Source organism: Triplophysa dalaica, chromosome 11, assembly GCF_015846415.1.
Source record: "Triplophysa dalaica isolate WHDGS20190420 chromosome 11, ASM1584641v1, whole genome shotgun sequence".
NCBI classification, from domain to species: domain Eukaryota; kingdom Metazoa; phylum Chordata; class Actinopteri; order Cypriniformes; family Nemacheilidae; genus Triplophysa; species Triplophysa dalaica.
In genome coordinates this window covers 3,969,434-3,989,710 of record NC_079552.1, presented here as the reverse complement: position 1 = coordinate 3,989,710, position 20,277 = coordinate 3,969,434, and the positions used below count along the sequence as shown (strand labels likewise).

The window sequence follows — 20,277 nt, the reverse complement described above, 5'->3', positions numbered from 1 at the left end:
CACACAGTTCTGACTATGTTTTAATACATTAAAGTAAGAAATACAACTTCAAAGTAACATCTCCATAACTGGTTCAGAATGAGTCTTATTTTTTATTTTAGACCTTGTTTGATGTGTAGTATACAGCAAATGTTTTCTTTATATTGTTTGTGTCGTCTTTGCATTAAAATATTTAAACGTTCTTTAAACAAGCTATTTGAAAAACAAAACAGTTGTAAGATTGCTGTCGGAGCATATATCTAAAATAACGTTTATTTATCTTACCCATTGGCTTTTTCTTGCTTGAGCATAACATTAACTAAAATGTGCTTATAATGGTTTTCTCTCTAAATGTCCAATGCAGTTTTGTTTCTTGAGCAAATAAATCTTTTCAAAAGTCAATTATTTTGAAGTGCGTTACACAATATTAAAGAGAATGAGTAAGAAGACTAAAGTTAAAGAACTGATGCTGTGTGTTTCTGATGTGTGTTTCAGCTGTGACCGCTGTGAAGTTATGGGCTATCGACAGACAGTGTTTCCAGACTATCATGATGAGAACGGGACTCATCAAACACGCCGAATACATGGAGTTATTGAAAAGGTGAGCAGATGTCTCATCATGAAAGCGTGTGCTCTCTGAAGCCCCTCCCCTTTCTTTACCCCGCCTTCTTTCTTCCCTTCCTTCCTTTCTTTTTTCATCTCTTTCATTTTATCATCAGATATTTAATTTGTATAATGGCACCTAGAAAAGGGAACATGAGGCACATTTTACATATTAAAGATGGAATTCGTCATTGTCAGGATCCTGAGCCAAAACTGGATGAAAGAAATCTTCATCAAAGACTTTGAGATGGAGCAGAAGAGTTTCTTGGAGGCGTCAGTAATTCATTGGAACAAATAGACTCTTAAGCTCCTGAGGTCTCCTCCGTCTCTTTTCATGAGCTTGCTGTCAGTCTTATAAAAATAATTCAAATGAACAGTAATGAAACCATTTTCAATGAATCAACTGATGCGGTTTCATTTAATGTTAATATTACCATATTCCTACTGCTATATATATATTTTTTAATGCATAAGCAGCACTTGTATGTTTTTCATTGACGCTTCACCAGCTGTTCACATTAAAGCTTAGTGCATGTGGAAGCGTCAGACGCTGAGTCAAGCTTGTGTGTCTGCTGAGTCATTTCGGACTTGGTTTTAGCCCAAAGGAAATCTTGTCAGGCAAACATGCCTGTGATGTAACACTATTTGCAGGTATGTGGTGCCATCTGCACAATACTGTAAAAGGAAAAATACATTGTATTTCTCATGGCCCCATTTGTTCTGAAATGTCTAATGCATCTTCTGAGATGTCATTTTAAAGGGATAGTTTGTCAAAAAATAAGAATTCTGTAATGAATTACTCATCCTCAAGTTGTTCCAAACCTGTATGAATTTCTTTTTTTGATTGAGCACGAAAAAAGATATTTAGAAAATATTAGCAACTGACATTTCTGTGGCATCATTGACTACCATAAGTAGGAAAAAACATTGTATATTTTATTTATTTTAATAGGACTCAATGGTGTCCCAGAAATCTCAGTTGCTGACATGCTTCCAAATATCTTTCTTTGTGTTCAACAGAACAAAGAAATTTATACAGATTTGGAACAACTGGAGGTTAAGTAATTTATGACAGAATAGTCATTTTTTTGTGAACTATCCCTTTAAGTCATCTTAGGATTCAAATTGCACTTTATATATAAAAATATACAGTATATAATTCACACAATAATAGTTAAAGCACCAGCTATTAAAAATCCCTTCAGCTGTAACAGCTTTGGTACCTGTGCCTCTCCAGCTCACCTTAATGCTGCACTGCTTCAGTTCTTACATACTGTAATATGAGATTTTAATGGACTCGTGAATTTTTTATGACATTTAAAAAATTTATGCATGAGCTCTTATTGATGTATAAAGATCTCATGACACACGAGATGCAGCTGCGAGTGTGCCCGCGTTCACTGATGCAACAGATAAACATGTACAAATCTCATCAGGCACAATTGAGTCCCGCAGGACGGCGGATCAGATGCCCTGTCCTGCTGTCTTATGATAAACATGATTATTTAGTATTTTATTAATTACAGCTTGTATTATGTGTGTGTTAGTAAGTTATTTACTCTCTGTGCGCACAGAATAGCCAGACACAAACCTTGTCCTCTATTACGTAAGTATCCGGATGCGTTTAGAAGTATTAAATTAAGGTGATTAAGTGATATTATGGTTGGTTCTGTGGCTCTGGGTTTATTCAGAAATGTGATGGTGACCAGCTGTGTCCACTGTCTCGGGCGAGAGAGGAAATTCACCCGCTGCTCGGAATATTAATCAACGCGGAGAGAATGAGAAAAGATAAAAAGTGCTGAACGTGTCTGTGAAATAATGAGACGTTAACATTATTTCATAAGGAATAAAGACCGTCTGGGTTCAAGTCTGGCCTGCAACATGTCCTGATCACATTCTCACATGTGTCTGACTGATTAAACCTGAATATAAAAAGGCCACTACATCTTTAAATAAGGACTTCTGTCGATTCATTTACTTTTACATGTAAGATTCTCCATAATAATGTAAGGTTTGTCTCGGTTGCAGTGTCCCGACATTTCGAGGACTTCCAGAGGAAATACTGAGTAAACTGGCTGACGTCCTTGAGGAGGTAAGAGATCTTCCTGATCCTTGAGCAAACACAGACGTTATTAAACCGAAGTCTGAACTGATCTCCGAACAGTCAGACACTGCAAACAGCTCTCTAGCTGATATAGATTATTGTTTATTCACTCTGTGAGTATCTGCTATTTGTATGTTTGTTTGTTTAGACAGAAGAACAAATACTTGGTTACTTTGAAGACATTTTGATAACTCTAAATTTGATCTTCAAACAGCATAGCGTAATAGCTGCGAATACCTTTAGGCTGCGCTACGATCCTACGAATGTTGTGTACTTTTGGGTATCTTGGATTCTTGTATTTAGTGTCTCAATAACTTAATTTGGAGATGATTTTACTCCCTCTATTACTTCTCAGATAGCATGCGTCTGGCGTCCACTTGTACTTTGCACAAGGCATCAAAAAGACACAATCAATGTTTTAAACTAAATATAGCAAAGGAGGATGGGCCATAGTCGTTGTGGATACCTTAGTCCTCATTCAGTCTGTCATTCACACACATAATGGTCTACATCACCTTACCTCACCCCATCAGCAGCAGAAAGTTTACCGTTGGGGATTGGGCAGCCGTTCTGTGCGTTTAAGGGTGAAAGGTTGTTGTTTTCCAGTCTGTGTGTATTTGTTGATAACCCTGTGACCGTGGTCTAGACCTGGGCCAATATATGACAGAAAGTCACATCAAACACCAGTCAAACTCTCATTCCACGGATGATTTTTAAGAATATGAGGACTCAAGAGCCTCGTAATCGACTTTAAATGAGACGCTGAAATTTTCAACTTTCATTGATTTGGGGAGTCCTATTCAGAACATGGACTTGTATTTAAAGCAGCTCCACAATCACTGTAGCCGACTGATATTTAAAATATCAGACATCGGACCATACTGAATATTTACGCCAGCCTGAGTACTTTCTGTCTCAGTTTATCCACTTATCTTAAAACAGTTTAGCTGCAGTGGCACCAAAAAGCATTTGGATGCTTAAGACACACTTAAAAATGCATGAACGTCATTGGCTTTGGATAACAAAATATCAAACCAATTGGCATTTTTTCCCCCCAGGAACACTACATGCTTTTAAAACAATAAAAGATGTAAAAATAAATATTTTTCTAACATTAGGTTTTAGAACATATGCTACACATTAAAATGAAGAAAAAAAGGGCTCAACCACTTTATGGATCTTACCATTTTTCAATGTAATAAATGACATTATACGTACAGAATATGGAATACGAAAAATGACTCAAGTATAAATAAATAAATACATGTAGAAATGAATAAATAAATACATGTATAAATGAATAAATAAAAAAATGCATAGATCCATAAATACATAAACAAATACATGCAGAAATTAATAAATAAATTCATGCAGAAATTATTAAATAAATACACGAAATGCCATTTTTGTAATACCACATTAATTTCTATGTTTCTACTTTTATTTTTGCATTCTAAATGTATTTATTTCTGTGTCCATATGTTAATAAGATAGGCGGTCCATCTCAATGCAGGGTAGGTTGTTTGCACCTAACATCACGTTAGTGCATTTCAGTAGCACCAATAATGTCACATAAATGTGACCAGGATGTAATATTTTCTGATAACAACAAGCATCACTGTCTAAATCGTATTTAATATATAAGAGAAAGGCTTTTATTCTGAATGACTCAGAAGATAAAATACAAAAACATTCCTCCCATGGCCGTTTAACCTCTGCTCCTTTTCCCAACCTTAACCAAAGGAGAGTTCGCAAGCATCTCTCTCTCTCCTCCCCAGATCTCACACTGCAGGAGGTGTGTGTGGGTTTTGTTGGAGGTCAGGTTGGAGGTGATGTTGGAACAGAGTGTTTGCTTGTGTCGGAGTGGGTGGGGTTCAGTTTCCGTGCTGCTGGTCATATCTGATTTCAGACTAACGTGTCTGGAGGTCGAGGTCTCGGCTAGCACGCTGGGGATCAGAGAGATGCTGGTTGTCAGCTGGGGGTTGTTGTCTCTCCAGCGAGACGTTTACATCAGCTTGGTTTTGTGTTTGCACGTCGACCTGTTCATCTTCTGTATTTACAGGCCACACTTTCTTTCATTTTTGCATGTAGACCAATGTAACAAAATGTAGTTTTGTTTATTTAACAGGGACACAGTTGAACATTAATGTTCTGAGTATTCATTTACATCTCCCCATCTGTATCTCCAAATGTTTTTCTCTCTCTCTCTCTCTCTCTCTTACAGACGCACTATGAGGACGGCGACTACATCATCAGACAGGGGGCACGAGGAGACACTTTCTTTATTATCAGTAAAGGAAAAGTAAGTCAGTTTTTAGATGAATGCAGGTAGTGATGACATGAAGATGACTCCATTTTAACATCACACTAATGTCCATGCTGTCTGCTCTCAGGTGACATTGACTCGTGAGGACTGTCCTGGTCAGGAACCCGTCTACCTGCGTACTCTGGGGAAAGGTGATTCGTTCGGGGAAAAGGCCCTACAAGGGTGAGATTGCTTTCTACTATGCAGCTCTTATGATCCCTTACCTTCCTGCTCTATAAACAAATAAAATGCATAAAACAAATTGAAATTAATGCAAAACCTAAAATACACAGGCATGTTTGGAGGTATGTTCAGTAGGTCTCTAAGCTTTTAAAGGTCATGCTGCCATCTTGTGGCAGCTGAGAAGAAGCGCTCTTGGAATTTGAAAAAGTTGTGACATATACACAGTTTAGTGTTTGCACTTTTCAAAGCAAACACTGACATCTCATTCTTCTTTAAAAGCATTGCTGTTTTATTTAGTGAGGCCACATAATAACATAAACATATTTACACACTTAAAATAGCTTCTGTAACATATCCACCGGATCACTTGATAGATGCAATCCATTAAAAGGATTAGTCTCACGAGGGGAAAAACAAGATATTAAAATTAACTTTAAAACATATTCATTCTTACTCTAAACAAAGTAAGGGGTTTCTAGGATACATTTAATTCACTGATCTTTATCAGTTCAGATGAACTTCAGAACATGTGAATCCACGATCCACATTTCAGTTACATCTGTGTTTTATTTGGACGAAGCAAGTTTGTTTTTACAGCCCCAAACTCAAAGTTCATCTGTTCCTATAATCTTTAAAACACAGAAAACACATATGGTTTTCTTAATGAAAGCTAGTTAGGTTACAGAGATATTATAAATAATGTTGAGGTTGGTGACGTTGGTGTATGCAGTATATGAGAAATCCATCACAAATAGCATCTGTTGTAATGAGACCATTTCTGTTTCAAAATAAAGAAATAATTTCACCAAAAATTATCCTGTATGAAAAGGGATTCCATTCTATCATATTATTATATCTGAATTCGGTTATATTTTCTTATATAAAAGCTATTCTGCTTTGCTTAATTCTATATTTCTATTCTATTCCGGTGTATGGGGACTGTTTACACCGATTATAATCCTGCGTGAGTTGTGTTACCGGGAAACGGCGATCCTGATAGTGTGTTGATATGCTCTGGTGTATCAGGTGTCCTGCTCGACAGTCTTCTTCTGGAGCTGTGAGGGTGTGATCTGAGGTAAAATATGAGCCACGGTTCTGAACATCAGAACATTTTACACGGTCACTCGGGTTCCTTTCACCGTTCCTCAGAGACCATTTAAACACTTTCGTAAGAGCAGAGACAGTGCCCTGATACTGCGTGCGTTTGTGTTTCATTTGGAGATCTTTACCGATCAGAACTTGATAAAAAATCTCTTGATCCTAGGATTAATTTCATACGTGTATGTATGTGTATTTAAAAGCATTTGACAATGATCGATCAGGGATCAATGTTTGGCAGCTATATTGGTTTTCTTTTTTGTGCTGTAACTTCTTAAGCAAGTGGACGTGCTCTAGTAAAAAAACACATTGAAGTTTATTAATTTGTCAGAAGCTTTAACATTGGACTCATTTTGCATTGATCCCATGACCTTTTTATCTTCTGGGCAATTCCGTGAAAATGTCAACCTTACCACGAAAATATAACAGCACAGATATAACATTTGGTGGCTCAAATACCCATGTGTGATCTCTCTTCAAATTTGGAAGCATTTGTTTTATTTTTAGTGCAAGATATTTCAAAGACAGCTACATATTCCTCATAAATGGACACATAAAAAATTTAAACAAAGTGACTGTTCTATAAAGAGGCATCCCTTCTCCATTCATTGGGTATTATTGCTTCAAGATTGTGCATTTTATTTCACAGAAATCTTACAAAGTTTGTCGTCTCCCAAAAAACGTGTCCTTTTTTATCACATGTTTATTTCCCTTTTTTAAAATAGAAAATTTGTTTATAGACTGACATTTTTTATGTTAAGACTCTATCAACAAGGGTTTAGAAAAATATAAACAGAACTGGTCAATATATTCGTAACAAATTCATTCTCTGAGCATTTTTATTTCACATCCATAACGCGAAATGTCACGTCCATAACGTTGGAATTGCCCTTCTTCTTTTCTCTTCTCTTCTCCTCTCCGTTCTTCTTGTCTTCTATGTTGTGAAGCAGCTGTGACCTTTGGCTCTAGTGTTATTGTGTATTTGTGCTGTGGCAGCTTTAGATCCGCTGTGTTGTGAAGAATTCTCACCTCTGCTTGCATATGTGCTAAGATGGAAATGGATCCATCACCACACATGCGTGTATGTGTGTGTTGTCCTGCACTATGTGCTGTTGGACACTGGTGCAGACGGCGGCTTGCCTGTGCATTAAATGTCTTTGCCTTTGGACAGTTGATGTGTGTTCTTTCTATGGTCAGATCTTTCAGGGGTGGGACAGATGTCACAGATTCATTGTTGAAGTCTTGGTGAGATGTGTACAGTAGGCTACTAGTGTACAGTATGTAAAGTTAGGTCAGATAGCGAGTGAACACATGCAGAGCATCATGAGGTCAGATTGGGATTCAGACTCTGATGACTGGGGCGACAGTGACAAAGAAGAGAATCAAGAAACTTTAAGGCACAAGTAAATCGCTCATAGTTTATTAGGTTTGAATTTAATAATCTTTCTTTGCTGTGGAACTTTTTACGCATTTTTCTCAGTTTTTAATGGTATTTCGTGCAACTTTTATGACTTCTATATCTGTCCGCCTGTCCAATTATGCTTCTGGATGTACACACATATTATAAGCACTGTATCACAATATTGTATTGTATATTTTTCATTAGTGAGGATATCAGAACGGCAAACTTCATCGCATCAGAGACTGTCACGTGTCTTGTGATTGACAGAGAGTGAGTACATATCACATCTGCAGAGATATTCCACTTTTTATTGAATTTTTACAATGCTTTTATTTTGTAGTTGTGAATCTGTGGGTATGAAGGTTATTATCTAAGCAGATATAAAAGTCAGAAAATCAAGCTCAACACAAATAGCTAAAGCATCACACGTGTCACAAAGCTGAAGAGAGAATGAGACCGATAGTATGAGAGAGACATGTGACCAGGGAGAGGGTTAAAGCTTATTTTATTCTTAAAGAAACCATTTCATTTTTATGAGTTATTTCATTTTGTACAAAAAAATTCACTATCATTTATTATTTGTCCAAAAAAATAAATAAATAAAAATGTAATTTAACTGTTTTATTAGGAGATTTATCACATATATTTGAAACAAAAAAAACATAAAAAGACTACAAAATTTACAAGAGAAACATGTTATTTTTTTACAGAAAAAAGTATTACTTTAATGGTATATTTCTGGATTTTTTACAGGATATTTTTGAGAAAAACATTTTTACAAAAGATATTTTACGGAATATTGCTTATGCCCCAGTTGCTAGAAACGTTCAGATATTTTAGAGTATTTTTTACAGTGAAAAATAATGTCCTTTTAAAAGTAGTGTGTACTGTAGGCTTACTTTTAAATACAAAATCTGTAAAAATAACAAATTAAATTAAACAAATATAAAAATGTTGTAAATATTTCTTTGCAGTTCTTATAAACACCTGATTGGAGGTTTGGAGGACGTGACGAATAAAACCAGCGAGGATGCTGAAGCCAATGCAAAGTGAGTCAAATCTGTTCTGACTTTCTGCACAAATCAATATTTTAACGTTGTCTTAAACTATTCTGCATATACTGTAACTGATCACTTTAAATTAGTTTTGTCGAAGCAATATTTGGTGACGTTAGCCAATTTTCCCCTTACAGAAAAATATGTACTGTACTGTATAGAACCATAGAATCCAGAGGACATGTTATGTAAGGGCAGTCGGCAACTGTTTATAATCAGAAGAAACGCGATAAGATAGAAAAATGTTATCATTGAGTGGCGATGAGAAAATAATCCGCTCTGAGAAATATGAAACCTTATCACAGCGACAATTCATAGGGAGAATAACAGACGTGCACAGACAGAACGAGGGATTGTGAGATAGCAGAAACTCATTTTCCACTACATAACCCTTACATCTGAACTGAAACTTTTCTGTTTCCTACTATTTCCTATCTGTTGATTTGCAATGTAAATCAGCGCTGATAAATAATGGAAAGCAGTCTGTAGCGTGCGACTGTCACAGATTTAAGCTTATTAAGACACATCTGCAGCTGTCACCTCCTGCTCTGCTTCCTCTGTGATCTAAACTACAAACCTGAACCTCGGCTGCCTCATTGACACATACAGAGCGCTTTAATGAGACAAATACACACTGCCCTACACATTTATACTGTCACACCTGCTTTCCATGCTAGTATTTTCTCAGTGCTACAGTTTACTATGTTAGGAGTTTGTCCTTGAGTCATCTATTCTGGTATAGGGTCTATTATAAGATTATACTTAACAACTTTATTCATATAAAGTTGCTTTTTTGGAAATATTTTTATTTTAACTTGCCATCAAACGTAATTTATATTCTTAATCTATATATTTTTTATGTATATGCGAAAAGCTGCTTAACAAGTTATTGGGACATTTTGAAAAAAATAACAATTATTTAAGTAATTTATTAAGGGTCCATTGTATGAAATTTAGCGGGATCTAGCGGCCGTTGAGGTTGCGAATTGCAATCAATGGCTCACGCCACCCCTCCCTTTCGAAGCACTATGGTGGCTGACACAGGACTAAGATGTCGTCACTTTTCCGCTTCTTTGCCGAAGGAAATCACCTATTTACTAAATGCACTCTGTAGAAGCAACATGCCGAATTCCATGCAAGGGGACACACGGTACATGTAGATAAAAATTGCTCATTGTAAGGTAATGAAAACATTACGTTTCATTATGTAAGGTCTTTATATGTATATACCGTATGTATATTATATTGCATTTCTGTCAATAGATCCTCCAATAAATGACACATTGGACGTTTAAAGAAATATTACACTTAACCATCAAAATCCTACAAATCTAAATTGTAAAAAAAGGATTATTAAACATAACATTAAATACAGTTAAGTTAGTAAGTTAGTTCAATAAATTTTGCCCAGAAGAGTACGAGTGTGAACCCTAAACGAAGAGCACCAGAATGTTAAATCTCGGTTTAGATAGATGCTTCTTAAATGTACAGTTTTAGGAAGAGGATAATGAGCCAGTGGCTGTGTGTGAGTTACCCCCGCAGGTTAATATTTGACATATTAAACAGCTATGACGCCATTCTTCAGATCTCAGCGGTAGGATGGAAGCCTTCTGACATGAAAGTAGCAGAATTTAGAAAGCTCACAGTCTTGATCACAACAGATCCATTTGAGCAATAAGAGATTGTTGAGACATTTTCATTAATGCAATTCGCTGTAATGTTTATCCAAAACCACATAAGGTGTCAGTCTACACATTTTAGCAGTATGTACATTTCATGGAATACAAATCCATGACCTTCGATGTTAACTCGAGAAAGCAAAATGAATTTTCAATATTGTTTCCTTTTGTAAAATTAACAGAAAAGTCAATGTTCAACCATTTGGTTTTATTTTACCAGTACAAACGTCTGTAGTGCCACCTTGTGGTCATTTAAACTCACTTTCATGTATTAACAGAGGCTACATTTTATAAATAATGAAATGGGGGAATGTAAGCCTGGGGCAGTGTCAGACACAGTCAGCGGGGGCACCAGGGTTTATTTTATAATCAAAGCAATTAATAAACCAATTACTTTGTTGACTCCTGGGGACATAACATCAGTTGACCAGGAAACTTGTGAATAGTTTTATTCCAGCAAAAAACAAGGTGGAAGGTAATTTCAGATCCCTGCGGCCATCACATACAAAACTCATTTAATTCCTTCATGGAATCTTTATTATCAATTTATCTTTATGTACAATATTGTTATCCAGGTATCCTGCTGTTCTCTCTCCTAATCCAGATCGTAAATTTCGTCTTTCATTTCAGCTAAGTACTGAATTTCTTTGGGTCAGTACGGTCAGCTGTTTTGACTTGTGTCCGTGTTCACATTTCTGACCCAGAAAAGATTTCCTTCTCCATTGGTTAGCCAAGTAACTTATTATGTGAAACGGACTGGCTAATAACTGATGCGTGTGTGCTGTTTTTTGGGACCCCTGGTAGTGTGTATGGAAAATCATAACCTCTGACACTGGGAAGCAATTTTTGCCAAGCCAACAACATAAACTCACTCAAGTGAGTTATTTTCAAGGAATTTGATTGGCGGTTCTGCCTTGTGGGCCCTTCTGTGAGTTCTAAGTGGAGGAAAATACACGGCTGTGTTCGCTGGTCACTAGAACAAGCTTGAGTTTGCAAACAAACAGTAAGCTGTGTTTTATTTGGAATAGTTTCAGGTTTTATGTGTCTTAACCTCTCCTGATGACAGAGAAGCTAAAAGCAGCGTTCACTTGCTTAAAAATAACTTGATGCCAGTAGCGGACTGGTTTTTGTTTAAATGCCATATATCACTTGTTTCATATTGCAGTAGATTTATCAGAGTTTTTTGGGAGGAATTTCGGATTTAGTTGATATCCCACATGAAGAAGAAGGAAAGAACTTCCATGTGTTCTTAAATTTAACCCTCACTGTTTTTCTGCTGTTTTAAACTTTAGATATGAGGCAGAGAATGCCTTCTTCTCCAACCTGAACCTCTCAGACTTTAACATCATTGACACTCTTGGAGTTGGAGGATTTGGACGTGTTGAACTGGTAAAATAATGTTTTTTTTTTAAACATATATATATTTTTGTTATATAAATAAGTGTCATTGTTTTTATTATTATTACTTTGATATACTTTCCAATACAAAAGTTTTTTTTGCAAGCGTGCTATTAGCATGCCAAAAAAATAAGTATACTTTCAGTCTAAATTGTATGTACTTCTTAGAAATATACATACACATACATTATGTATTTATGTACCACTAGGTATGAAATTACACCTAAGTATATTTTATAAAAATGTATTCCTACATAGGAACATAGTATTAAAGTGAAAAAATCATATCTAAAAAATAAGCTATAAGAATTATGTTAAATTCACTTAAACCCAAGTTATACTTAACTAGTATATATTCACTACATAATCCATACATGTACTTAAAAGTATACTTGATGACCTTTTTAATTAATTGTTCATTTAAATTCATTGTTACCATAACATATCTTTAAATGTAAATATGCTAAAAGTTCAAAACTGTTGTGTTTTCAGGTGCAGCTCAAGAGTGATGAGATGAAGACGTTTGCCATGAAGATCCTGAAGAAGCGTCACATCGTAGACACGAGACAGCAGGAGCACATCCGCTCTGAGAAGCTCATCATGCAGGAGGCACATTCAGATTTCATTGTCAGGTACTGTACCATCAGCACCCGGGACAGATGCTCATTGGTTAACATCAAGTTTTTCTGTTTATGTTGTGAACTTTTCCTCTTTTATAGAATGTTATTTTATGCTCCTAAGGTTAAAGTAGCTGCTGTATTATCAGCATTTGAAAATATCTTCCTCTTGTTATTGTAGACTATATAGGACTTTTAAAGACAGTAAATACCTCTATATGCTGATGGAGGCGTGTTTGGGTGGAGAGTTGTGGACCATCCTCAGAGACCGGTGAGATATTACAATAATACAAATCTGTTCGCTCTTTATTAGTATGTTTTCTCATAATGTCATGACTTATATTCGACTGGAATAGACTTTCACAACCTTTTTTTAATCCCAGGGGCAACTTTGATGATTCAACAACGCGGTTTTACACGGCGTGTGTGGTGGAGGCGTTCGCTTACCTGCATTCCAAAGGAATCATATACCGAGACCTCAAACCTGAGAACCTGATACTGGACCACAGAGGTTATGCCAAATTGGTGAGAAAAGGCTCTGAATGAAAGCAGGTCTAAGTTTGCCACTTGTTTCAAGAGGTGAAAGAAACAACCTCCTTGTGTAAATCCGTTCTAGGTGGATTTTGGCTTTGCTAAGAAGATCGGTTTTGGCAAGAAGACGTGGACATTCTGTGGCACGCCAGAGTACGTGGCCCCAGAGATCATCTTGAACAAAGGACACGACATATCTGCAGATTATTGGTCACTCGGGATCCTAATGTACGAGCTACTGACCGGCAGGTAAGGCGGAGAGGAGCACGTCGATGGAAAATGATTATGTGTATAGCTATGCAAAAACAAGCCTTTAATTTCTGTTTCTCAGTCCCCCTTTCTCAGGCCCTGATCCAATGAAAACATACAACATCATTCTCAGAGGCATCGACATGATAGAGTTCCCAAAAAAGATTACCAAAAATGCTGCCAATCTCATCAAAAAGCTATGCAGGTATGACCATCAAAACGTCAGAAATATATAGCACAAATTTGACTCTAATCCACTCGTACTCACAATGATTTCTATCTTTTCTTTGTTCTCAGAGACGCTCCCTCTGAAAGACTTGGAAACTTGAAGAATGGTGTCAAAGATATCCAAAAGCACAAGTGAGTTTGAGACGTTCCATAAAGGTGCTGCAAGTGATATTTCTTTGTAACACCACACATTAAATGTGACAGCCATAAACTCTGAAAAAAGGTATAAAATCTAATAAAAGTCAGCCCACTGCTTTTAGCCTATCAGAAAAACTCTCTCGATTATTTTACACCTTCAGGTTTGCTTACATTTCTTACTTAGTTGAACAGATGAATGTGATCCAATGGTTAAAAATTGGAATTGCTTGCATCGCCTTAAAAACATTGACCTTTATAAAGACACTCATACAGTTTTATGAATCATTCCATGTCATAATATGTGTGCACAGATGGTTTGAAGGGTTCAACTGGGATGGATTGAGGAAAGGGACATTGATGCCCCCCATCATTCCTAATGTAAGTATCTAATGTAAATACTCATGTTATACAGATTTAATCTGTAAAACAAACGTTCCTACCCTTTAACACACTAACTGCTAGCGTGTTTCTTCTTTTTGCTTTCATGCAGTTAACGTCATCCACGGACACCAGTAACTTTGACAGCTTTCCAGAGGACAACGAAGACCCACCGCCTGATGACAACTCAGGATGGGACATAGACTTTTAAACAGACCTCCACACGTGGCCACGCATACATAGACACTTAACACTGCTCACATAGGATTTGCTTTGGACGATTGACTACTGTATGGACATCAGGAGAACTGTTCAGAAAACAAGAAGAAACGATGAAGCTTGTCCGTCGTGACACGATGTACTTATGGAGCGACTCTAAAAGGACTGTCCATAACGCAAAAAATAATCCTGTGCGTGTTTGTGTGTGTGTGTGCTCATGTTTAACCAACTGTGAGGTAATTGAAGAGACAGTCCATTTCGGGAAAAGGTTGTGACCTCAGTGATTTGTTCTTCTCCCTGATTGGCTGCAAACTCTTCATGCACCAATCCGTGTGCAGACTACTCTGAAGACCGTGTGATGTACGGTCCAGACAGACCTGAATGTTACTCTTAAAGTAATACTCATTCATTATAGCACATGTACATAGTAGCATAGTATCACACGCATACGCTGGCGTTCTCGACATGTAACGTTTCCTGTTTCACGTGTATGGCTTGGTTTCACCATGCAACGCCGGCATCATTAGACGCATTATCTCACCTGTCTTTGCTGTTAATTTATTGCCAAGTACGATGGCCATTACGGTTCATAACGTTCTGAGCCCAGGGCTGGTTTTCTCGAACTGTTATTCCATGAAATGACGTGCCTCAAAATCATAGCTTCATTGATAAGAGCGTACTGTATTTATTGCCCTAGTTGCATTTATAATGAGGAATAATCACTGTGAATGGCCAGATTTTACACCCGAAGAGTTAAAACAGAGAAGGAAAACTTGGATTGGTTGGCCGTTTCCTGACCGCGTGCTCAAAGGACTAATGGGACTGCAGGTATACTGTAAACATTTCTGCAGAGATTCAGCTGTGTCAGAATATGAACAGTATTAGTGCCTTAAACCAACGGCATCCCGAACCGCTCGTCGTGCTGCATGCCTTCAGTACAATCCCTTCAGCCTGCTGCTGTCCAATGGACGCTCTCTGTGTCCTTTTTATACAATAAAGCAACTGTTTTAGACACTCAGTGTCCACACGACAGCTTCCTCTGTGTGCCTGTGAAACCTTAAGAAACAGCGCTGCTGGAAATTAAACATCTGTCAACATCACTTTCATCGTTTTCTCTCGAGGATAAAAACAGTGAAAAGTTTTTTTATCATTTAAAGTTGCTGGGAAGATGATAAATGACAAAACGTTTACATCAAAGTACACTACAGGTCAAAAGTTGCTCGCCGAGTTATTACGCACAATTTTTTACCTTTTTGAAAAAAAGTATGCTCACCAAAACTGAGTAACACTAAGGGAACCATGAGGATTATGTTGTCATTAAAACAAATCAAAACATAAAACTTGTCTTAATTAATCATCTTCAACTTGAATAAGAAATGTTCTCTTGCCATTTCCAAGTAGCTTAATACAGTATTATGGAACAGAGTTCCCATCTATTCTGTGGTTTTACAGAATGCTCTTTTTTCATTATTTAGTCAAAGTCATACATTTCAAATTCATTTTTATAAATACAATTGAAGGAGTTTATAATGAAAAAAGTTTCTATTTGCACAATTATATTTGTCTATAAAATTAATTTCAGACATTTAAGCATACACCTTCATACGAAAACCTTTTTAGGAGAATGATAAATGTTTCATCCAAGTGTCCAAAAACTTTTGACCGGTCGTGTATAATAATCCTTTAGACAAGTCTATAAGCAAAGCTGCTGTGTGACAAACAAAAAATCGAAATGTTTATTACATCAAGATATGTTTTGTTAGGTTTTAAAAAAAATCATCTATTCTGTTATAAAGGCATTCATATGTAAGCTCTGACAAAGCAAAAAAGAGAAACCAACAAAGAAACATTCAGATTTTTTGTTGCGTTTCCATGTAAGTGTCATGCTCTACAAACCGAAAATAATTGATTTTCTATGAAGACACACGAGTGCCCCTTAAAATAAAGTGTTTCTGAAGTTGTTTGATGAGCAACTCTGCATGTGATCAGAAGGGGGCGACAGTTTACCAGTTAATATTAGACAGACGCATCCGCAAAAATGATAGGAAAATCACAATAGACCTACTCACCTCACAGACAGACGATGACTATGAAAACGATTGATTTCAAAATAATACTTCATCAGATCTAGTATATAGGCAATGAACAACCAGGTCACGCACTGGGTTTCGAAAACAAACCCTTTTAATTTAAGAAAATCTGATCGATCAAAGATTTACGCATCTCCAGAACTTGTAGCCTTTGAGTTGTCTATACTCAAAGGTGTGGTAAAATGAAACTGACAATGGGAATTTTACTTTCTACTTGTATCCTTAAAAAACTATTTCACATTTTTATTCATGCACAGACACTTTTATCCAAAGCTATTACAATGCATCCAGTCTGTGTTCTCAGGGGCGCGAACCTTTTCCTTGCAATCTGCGCTGACCTAATCATCTTAATCTATTTTAATGATAGCCAGTCATTTTGCATTTAAAATCTGCATTATAGAAATGAATGTTCTTTGCAATAAATCGTATGATAAACCGATAATAAACAGTAAATTTTCATTATGTGCTGACAGGTGAACGACCAGTTAATCAGTTAAAACGCTGCTTAGAAACCGTCCAAACTTTGATCTTGCGATCATTTCTCAAAGTGCGTGCTTGTGATTCATAGAACGTACGTACGCACAGAAAATGCGTGTACACCTCTCTGTCAGATGTGAAATCTATAAATCACAAATGATCTTAAAAATTGTGCATAGCTGAACAGTTTCTGATCTCCGCCTTCTAACGATGTCTAATTATTGTCATTAATATATGAAAGAGCACCTGTCAACGTCCAAATCCCATACGATTGGCTTATATTTTAAAAAGCCCGCAGCACTCGGACAAGCAAAAGTGCGTACGTCTGCTCAGACCCTGACGTGGCGCTGCACTTTTCCACGGCAAAGACTTATTTATATTTTTTATAAATATGAGATTTTTGAGCACGCTTTATAAATGAGGCCCCAGGACTTGAGGTCTGCTGACAGGCCCCGTCGTGTATAATGATATCCTTTAAGGACCACCTGAAGCGCTTTATGTTTGCTTTGGAGAGGGTGCGGCGGTTATTACGCACAACCGTTGCGAAAGATGATACGAATAAACCAATTCTTATTATAATATATTAAGTGAAATGCATATGCAGTATATTCATCTGATTGCGCAACTGTACGCTCCAGTTACCGATAGCTTTCGTACGACTAAATGAATATGCATAAACCGGGGATGTAGTGCGCCTCTGCGTAACTATTCCACCTGCCTGCGCAGACGTTTGCGCTGGGTGTGCGCAAGCGATAAGAGGGGAGGTGGTAAGCGCGTGGATGGGGCGGGAATATACAAACAGTCCCGCGTGTATAAAACTCATGTGTCTATCACAAACTCTTGGAGACGCACGAGCTGGTCTTGGATATATTCACTCACCTATCATCTTCATATTCTGAGATATATTGTGAAACAAGGATACGAGAATGGTCTCGTTGCTCTTCGTTGTGACTGTTTATCTTGCCGTTTGCGGAGGAATCAATGCAAATGCTCAAGCTGGATCTCTGTTAAGGAACTCCATCAGACATCAACCCGCCGCATCCAACCAGAGTGATGCGGTCAGCCCGAGCCCGCGCGTAACCGGCACCGAGGACAGCGGCGGGCCGGCGGTACGTGTTTACTGGATGCTGAGGCTCAAATGACCTAGGAACGCACTGATATATTACTTTAAACTTTGACCTAGTTGTTTTACATTTTATGTGGTTTCCACATGTATGTCTATGTAGTTTATCATGGATATAAATGTTCCAAAGTTGTGGGTTCAAATCTAAGGAACGCGGGTACTGGAATGTACGTGTAAAAATAATATTGTGAATGCACTATAGGCTGCTTTGGATTGATTCATCTGCCAAACGCGTAAATAAAAAAATGTGACGTTTGTGCATTCTGGACTCTAATGTTAATACAGTGAAAATGTATTCTTTCACAGTTACCAGACTGCTCGGTTGATTCTGAGTGCAGACTCGGTGAGTTCTGTAACGGGTCCCGGGGAGTCTGTCTGTCCTGTCGCAGGCGGAGGAAGCGCTGCGCACGAGACGGGATGTGCTGCGGAGGAAACAAATGCATTAACGGTAAAATCCGTTTTAATTTTCTGACGACCTAATTTAATTGACTGCTTGCTATTGGAGTCATTTTGCAACATGTGTCATTTTTTTCAGGTGTGTGCCAACCTGCTGATATACATGCCACTCAACAGGCTGGCAAAATGGACGTGCCTACTGTAGCAGTAACACGAGGGCAGAACTTCACTATGATGCCACATCCAAAAAGAAACACAGTCCTGACAAGACCACAGCAGTCACTGAAAGGTGACAAATCTGTCTCTTGAACTCTTATCTCTCTTCTTTCTCATAATGTTTCCGTTTACTCCTTTTTTATCTTCTCAATCTGTTTCTTGTCTTCTCAGTCTCTTCTGTTCATGTCTTCTCGTTCTTTTTCTGAAACATATTTTCTCACCACAGTCTCTATTTCTGCTGCCCGAGTGTGATTCCAAAACTCTGGCTGTCATGAATCAAGTTATGACTCTTCACAGCACCGGTCTGACATCATTGTCATTTCTCTCTCTCAGGTGGCGAAGGCGAGACGTGTTTGCGGTCCTCCGATTGTCTGGAAGGCCTGTGCTGTGCCCGGCACTTCTGGTCACGCATCTGTAAACCCGTGCTGACGGAAGGGCAGGTGTGCACGCGTCACAGGAGGAAAGGTACCCACGGTCTGGAGATTTTCCAGCGCTGCGACTGCGGTGTCGGTCTGTCCTGCAGGGGCCAGAGAGAGAAAGTAGGAGCAGAAACCAGAAACCTGCATACCTGCCAACTGCGCTGACCCCGCAGACGCAGGAACCGCTCTGTGCGCCACACGACACATGCACGCATGCATGCAGACACACGTGCAGCTGTGACAAATGAGAACTGACTCCACGGAAGGATGCGCCATTAAAAGGACCGATCGTATTTCCCGGACGGTCGCAGAGAAACTGCAGCGTATGGATGTTTCTATTGTACACTCTGCTATGTAAGACTTTATTTCCTGGATCATCACAAAAGGCAGATTGCTTTTGTTTCCCTTTATAAGGAACCTTTTATTCTTCTTGCAGTAAATTACTGTATTGTAAATACGTAGTCAGAAATTGCACTTAACACTGAGCATATGGATTCTATAATGGTATATTTTATGATTCACATATTGTAAATGTGCAAACAGTATGATTTAATTGTTATCGGTACTCTGTTTTTTATTTTAAGGAAACTGTAAAGATATTTGTGTGATTAAAATATATCATTGAAGTAATATTAACAACCGACGGACTTGTGCTCTGTATTCTCTGATGGATGTTTCTGATCAAGACTGCCACAGCTGCAATCTAAAGAAACCACTTAGGGATATTTTAAATCTAATGTCTTACACTGTTCGCTATATTCCGCAGTTTAAACTTTCAGCATCCAGGGACACTAAACTTTGCAAAAAATACGCTTTATATTGTGTAGCATTACATTTGTAAGCTGCTTTGGATAAAAGCGTTTGCTAAATGAATAAATGTTAATGAGGAAAAAATGGGCCTTTCTAATTCAATGTATGTATTTTCAAGTAGAAAGCATGGGCTATTGTTGCTTATTTATGGAAATACATATTATGGTTTAAATACATGGCGAGCTATGCTTCTGTGGCAAAAAAAGTTAAAAAGATAAAGAAAAAGGACATGGGTTCATCCCTGGAGACGCACTGATTGAATGTAGCTTTTATCTAGAAGTCACTTCAGATATGCCTCATACAATTGGAAATTTAAAAGTAACCCTTAGTTTGTAACAACATTGAGAAAATGTGTAGAGAAGTGTAAACACAATGCAAATTAGAGAGGAATTACCACTTATCCCCTATGTTTCGTCTTAACAGTACAGTGTATGAAATTTAGTGGTATCTAGTGGTGAGGTTGCAAATTGCAACCAACGGCTCACTCCACCGCTCACCCCTCCCTTTCGAAGCGTTACGGTGGCTAACACAGAACCAAGATGTTGTCACATTTTTGCTTCTTTGCCGAAGAAGATAATTA

At 37.6% G+C, this 20,277-nt stretch overlaps 2 protein-coding genes across 3 annotated transcripts in view; both read left to right on the top strand.

Moving 5' to 3' along the window:
• Positions 1–15,457, top strand: part of prkg1a (protein kinase cGMP-dependent 1a) — a 41,392-nt gene extending 25,935 nt beyond the window's left edge. For both annotated transcript variants that reach the window (XM_056761311.1, XM_056761310.1), the window contains 15 exons: positions 475–580; positions 2,611–2,674; positions 4,911–4,988; positions 5,080–5,174; positions 7,879–7,944; positions 8,649–8,723; positions 11,701–11,797; positions 12,299–12,438; positions 12,605–12,694; positions 12,807–12,948; positions 13,040–13,203; positions 13,286–13,408; positions 13,501–13,563; positions 13,881–13,947; positions 14,060–15,457. In XM_056761311.1, the coding sequence (XP_056617289.1) occupies positions 475–580; positions 2,611–2,674; positions 4,911–4,988; positions 5,080–5,174; positions 7,879–7,944; positions 8,649–8,723; positions 11,701–11,797; positions 12,299–12,438; positions 12,605–12,694; positions 12,807–12,948; positions 13,040–13,203; positions 13,286–13,408; positions 13,501–13,563; positions 13,881–13,947; positions 14,060–14,158 (1,469 nt within the window). In that variant the 3' untranslated portion in view covers positions 14,159–15,457. The remainder of the gene's footprint in view (positions 1–474; positions 581–2,610; positions 2,675–4,910; positions 4,989–5,079; positions 5,175–7,878; positions 7,945–8,648; positions 8,724–11,700; positions 11,798–12,298; positions 12,439–12,604; positions 12,695–12,806; positions 12,949–13,039; positions 13,204–13,285; positions 13,409–13,500; positions 13,564–13,880; positions 13,948–14,059) is intronic.
• A 2,142-nt stretch (positions 15,458–17,599) lies between these two features.
• On the top strand, positions 17,600–19,517 carry dkk1a (dickkopf WNT signaling pathway inhibitor 1a). Its single transcript, XM_056761236.1, has 4 exons — positions 17,600–17,842; positions 18,163–18,304; positions 18,392–18,541; positions 18,802–19,517. The coding sequence occupies exons 1-4, from the start codon at positions 17,660–17,662 to the stop codon at positions 19,050–19,052; spliced, it is 726 nt and encodes a 241-aa protein (XP_056617214.1). The 5' UTR covers positions 17,600–17,659; the 3' UTR covers positions 19,053–19,517.
• Positions 19,518–20,277: the final 760 nt, after the last annotated feature.

Coding starts and splice junctions, on each gene's coding strand:
- dkk1a (XM_056761236.1), top strand. CDS start 17,660: ATGGTCTCGTTGCTCTTCGTTGTGACTGTTTATCTTGCCGTTTGCGGA. Junction 17,843..18,162: donor AGGACAGCGGCGGGCCGGCG/GTACGTGTTTAC, acceptor ATTCTTTCACAG/TTACCAGACTGCTCGGTTGA. Junction 18,542..18,801: donor ACCACAGCAGTCACTGAAAG/GTGACAAATCTG, acceptor TCTCTCTCTCAG/GTGGCGAAGGCGAGACGTGT.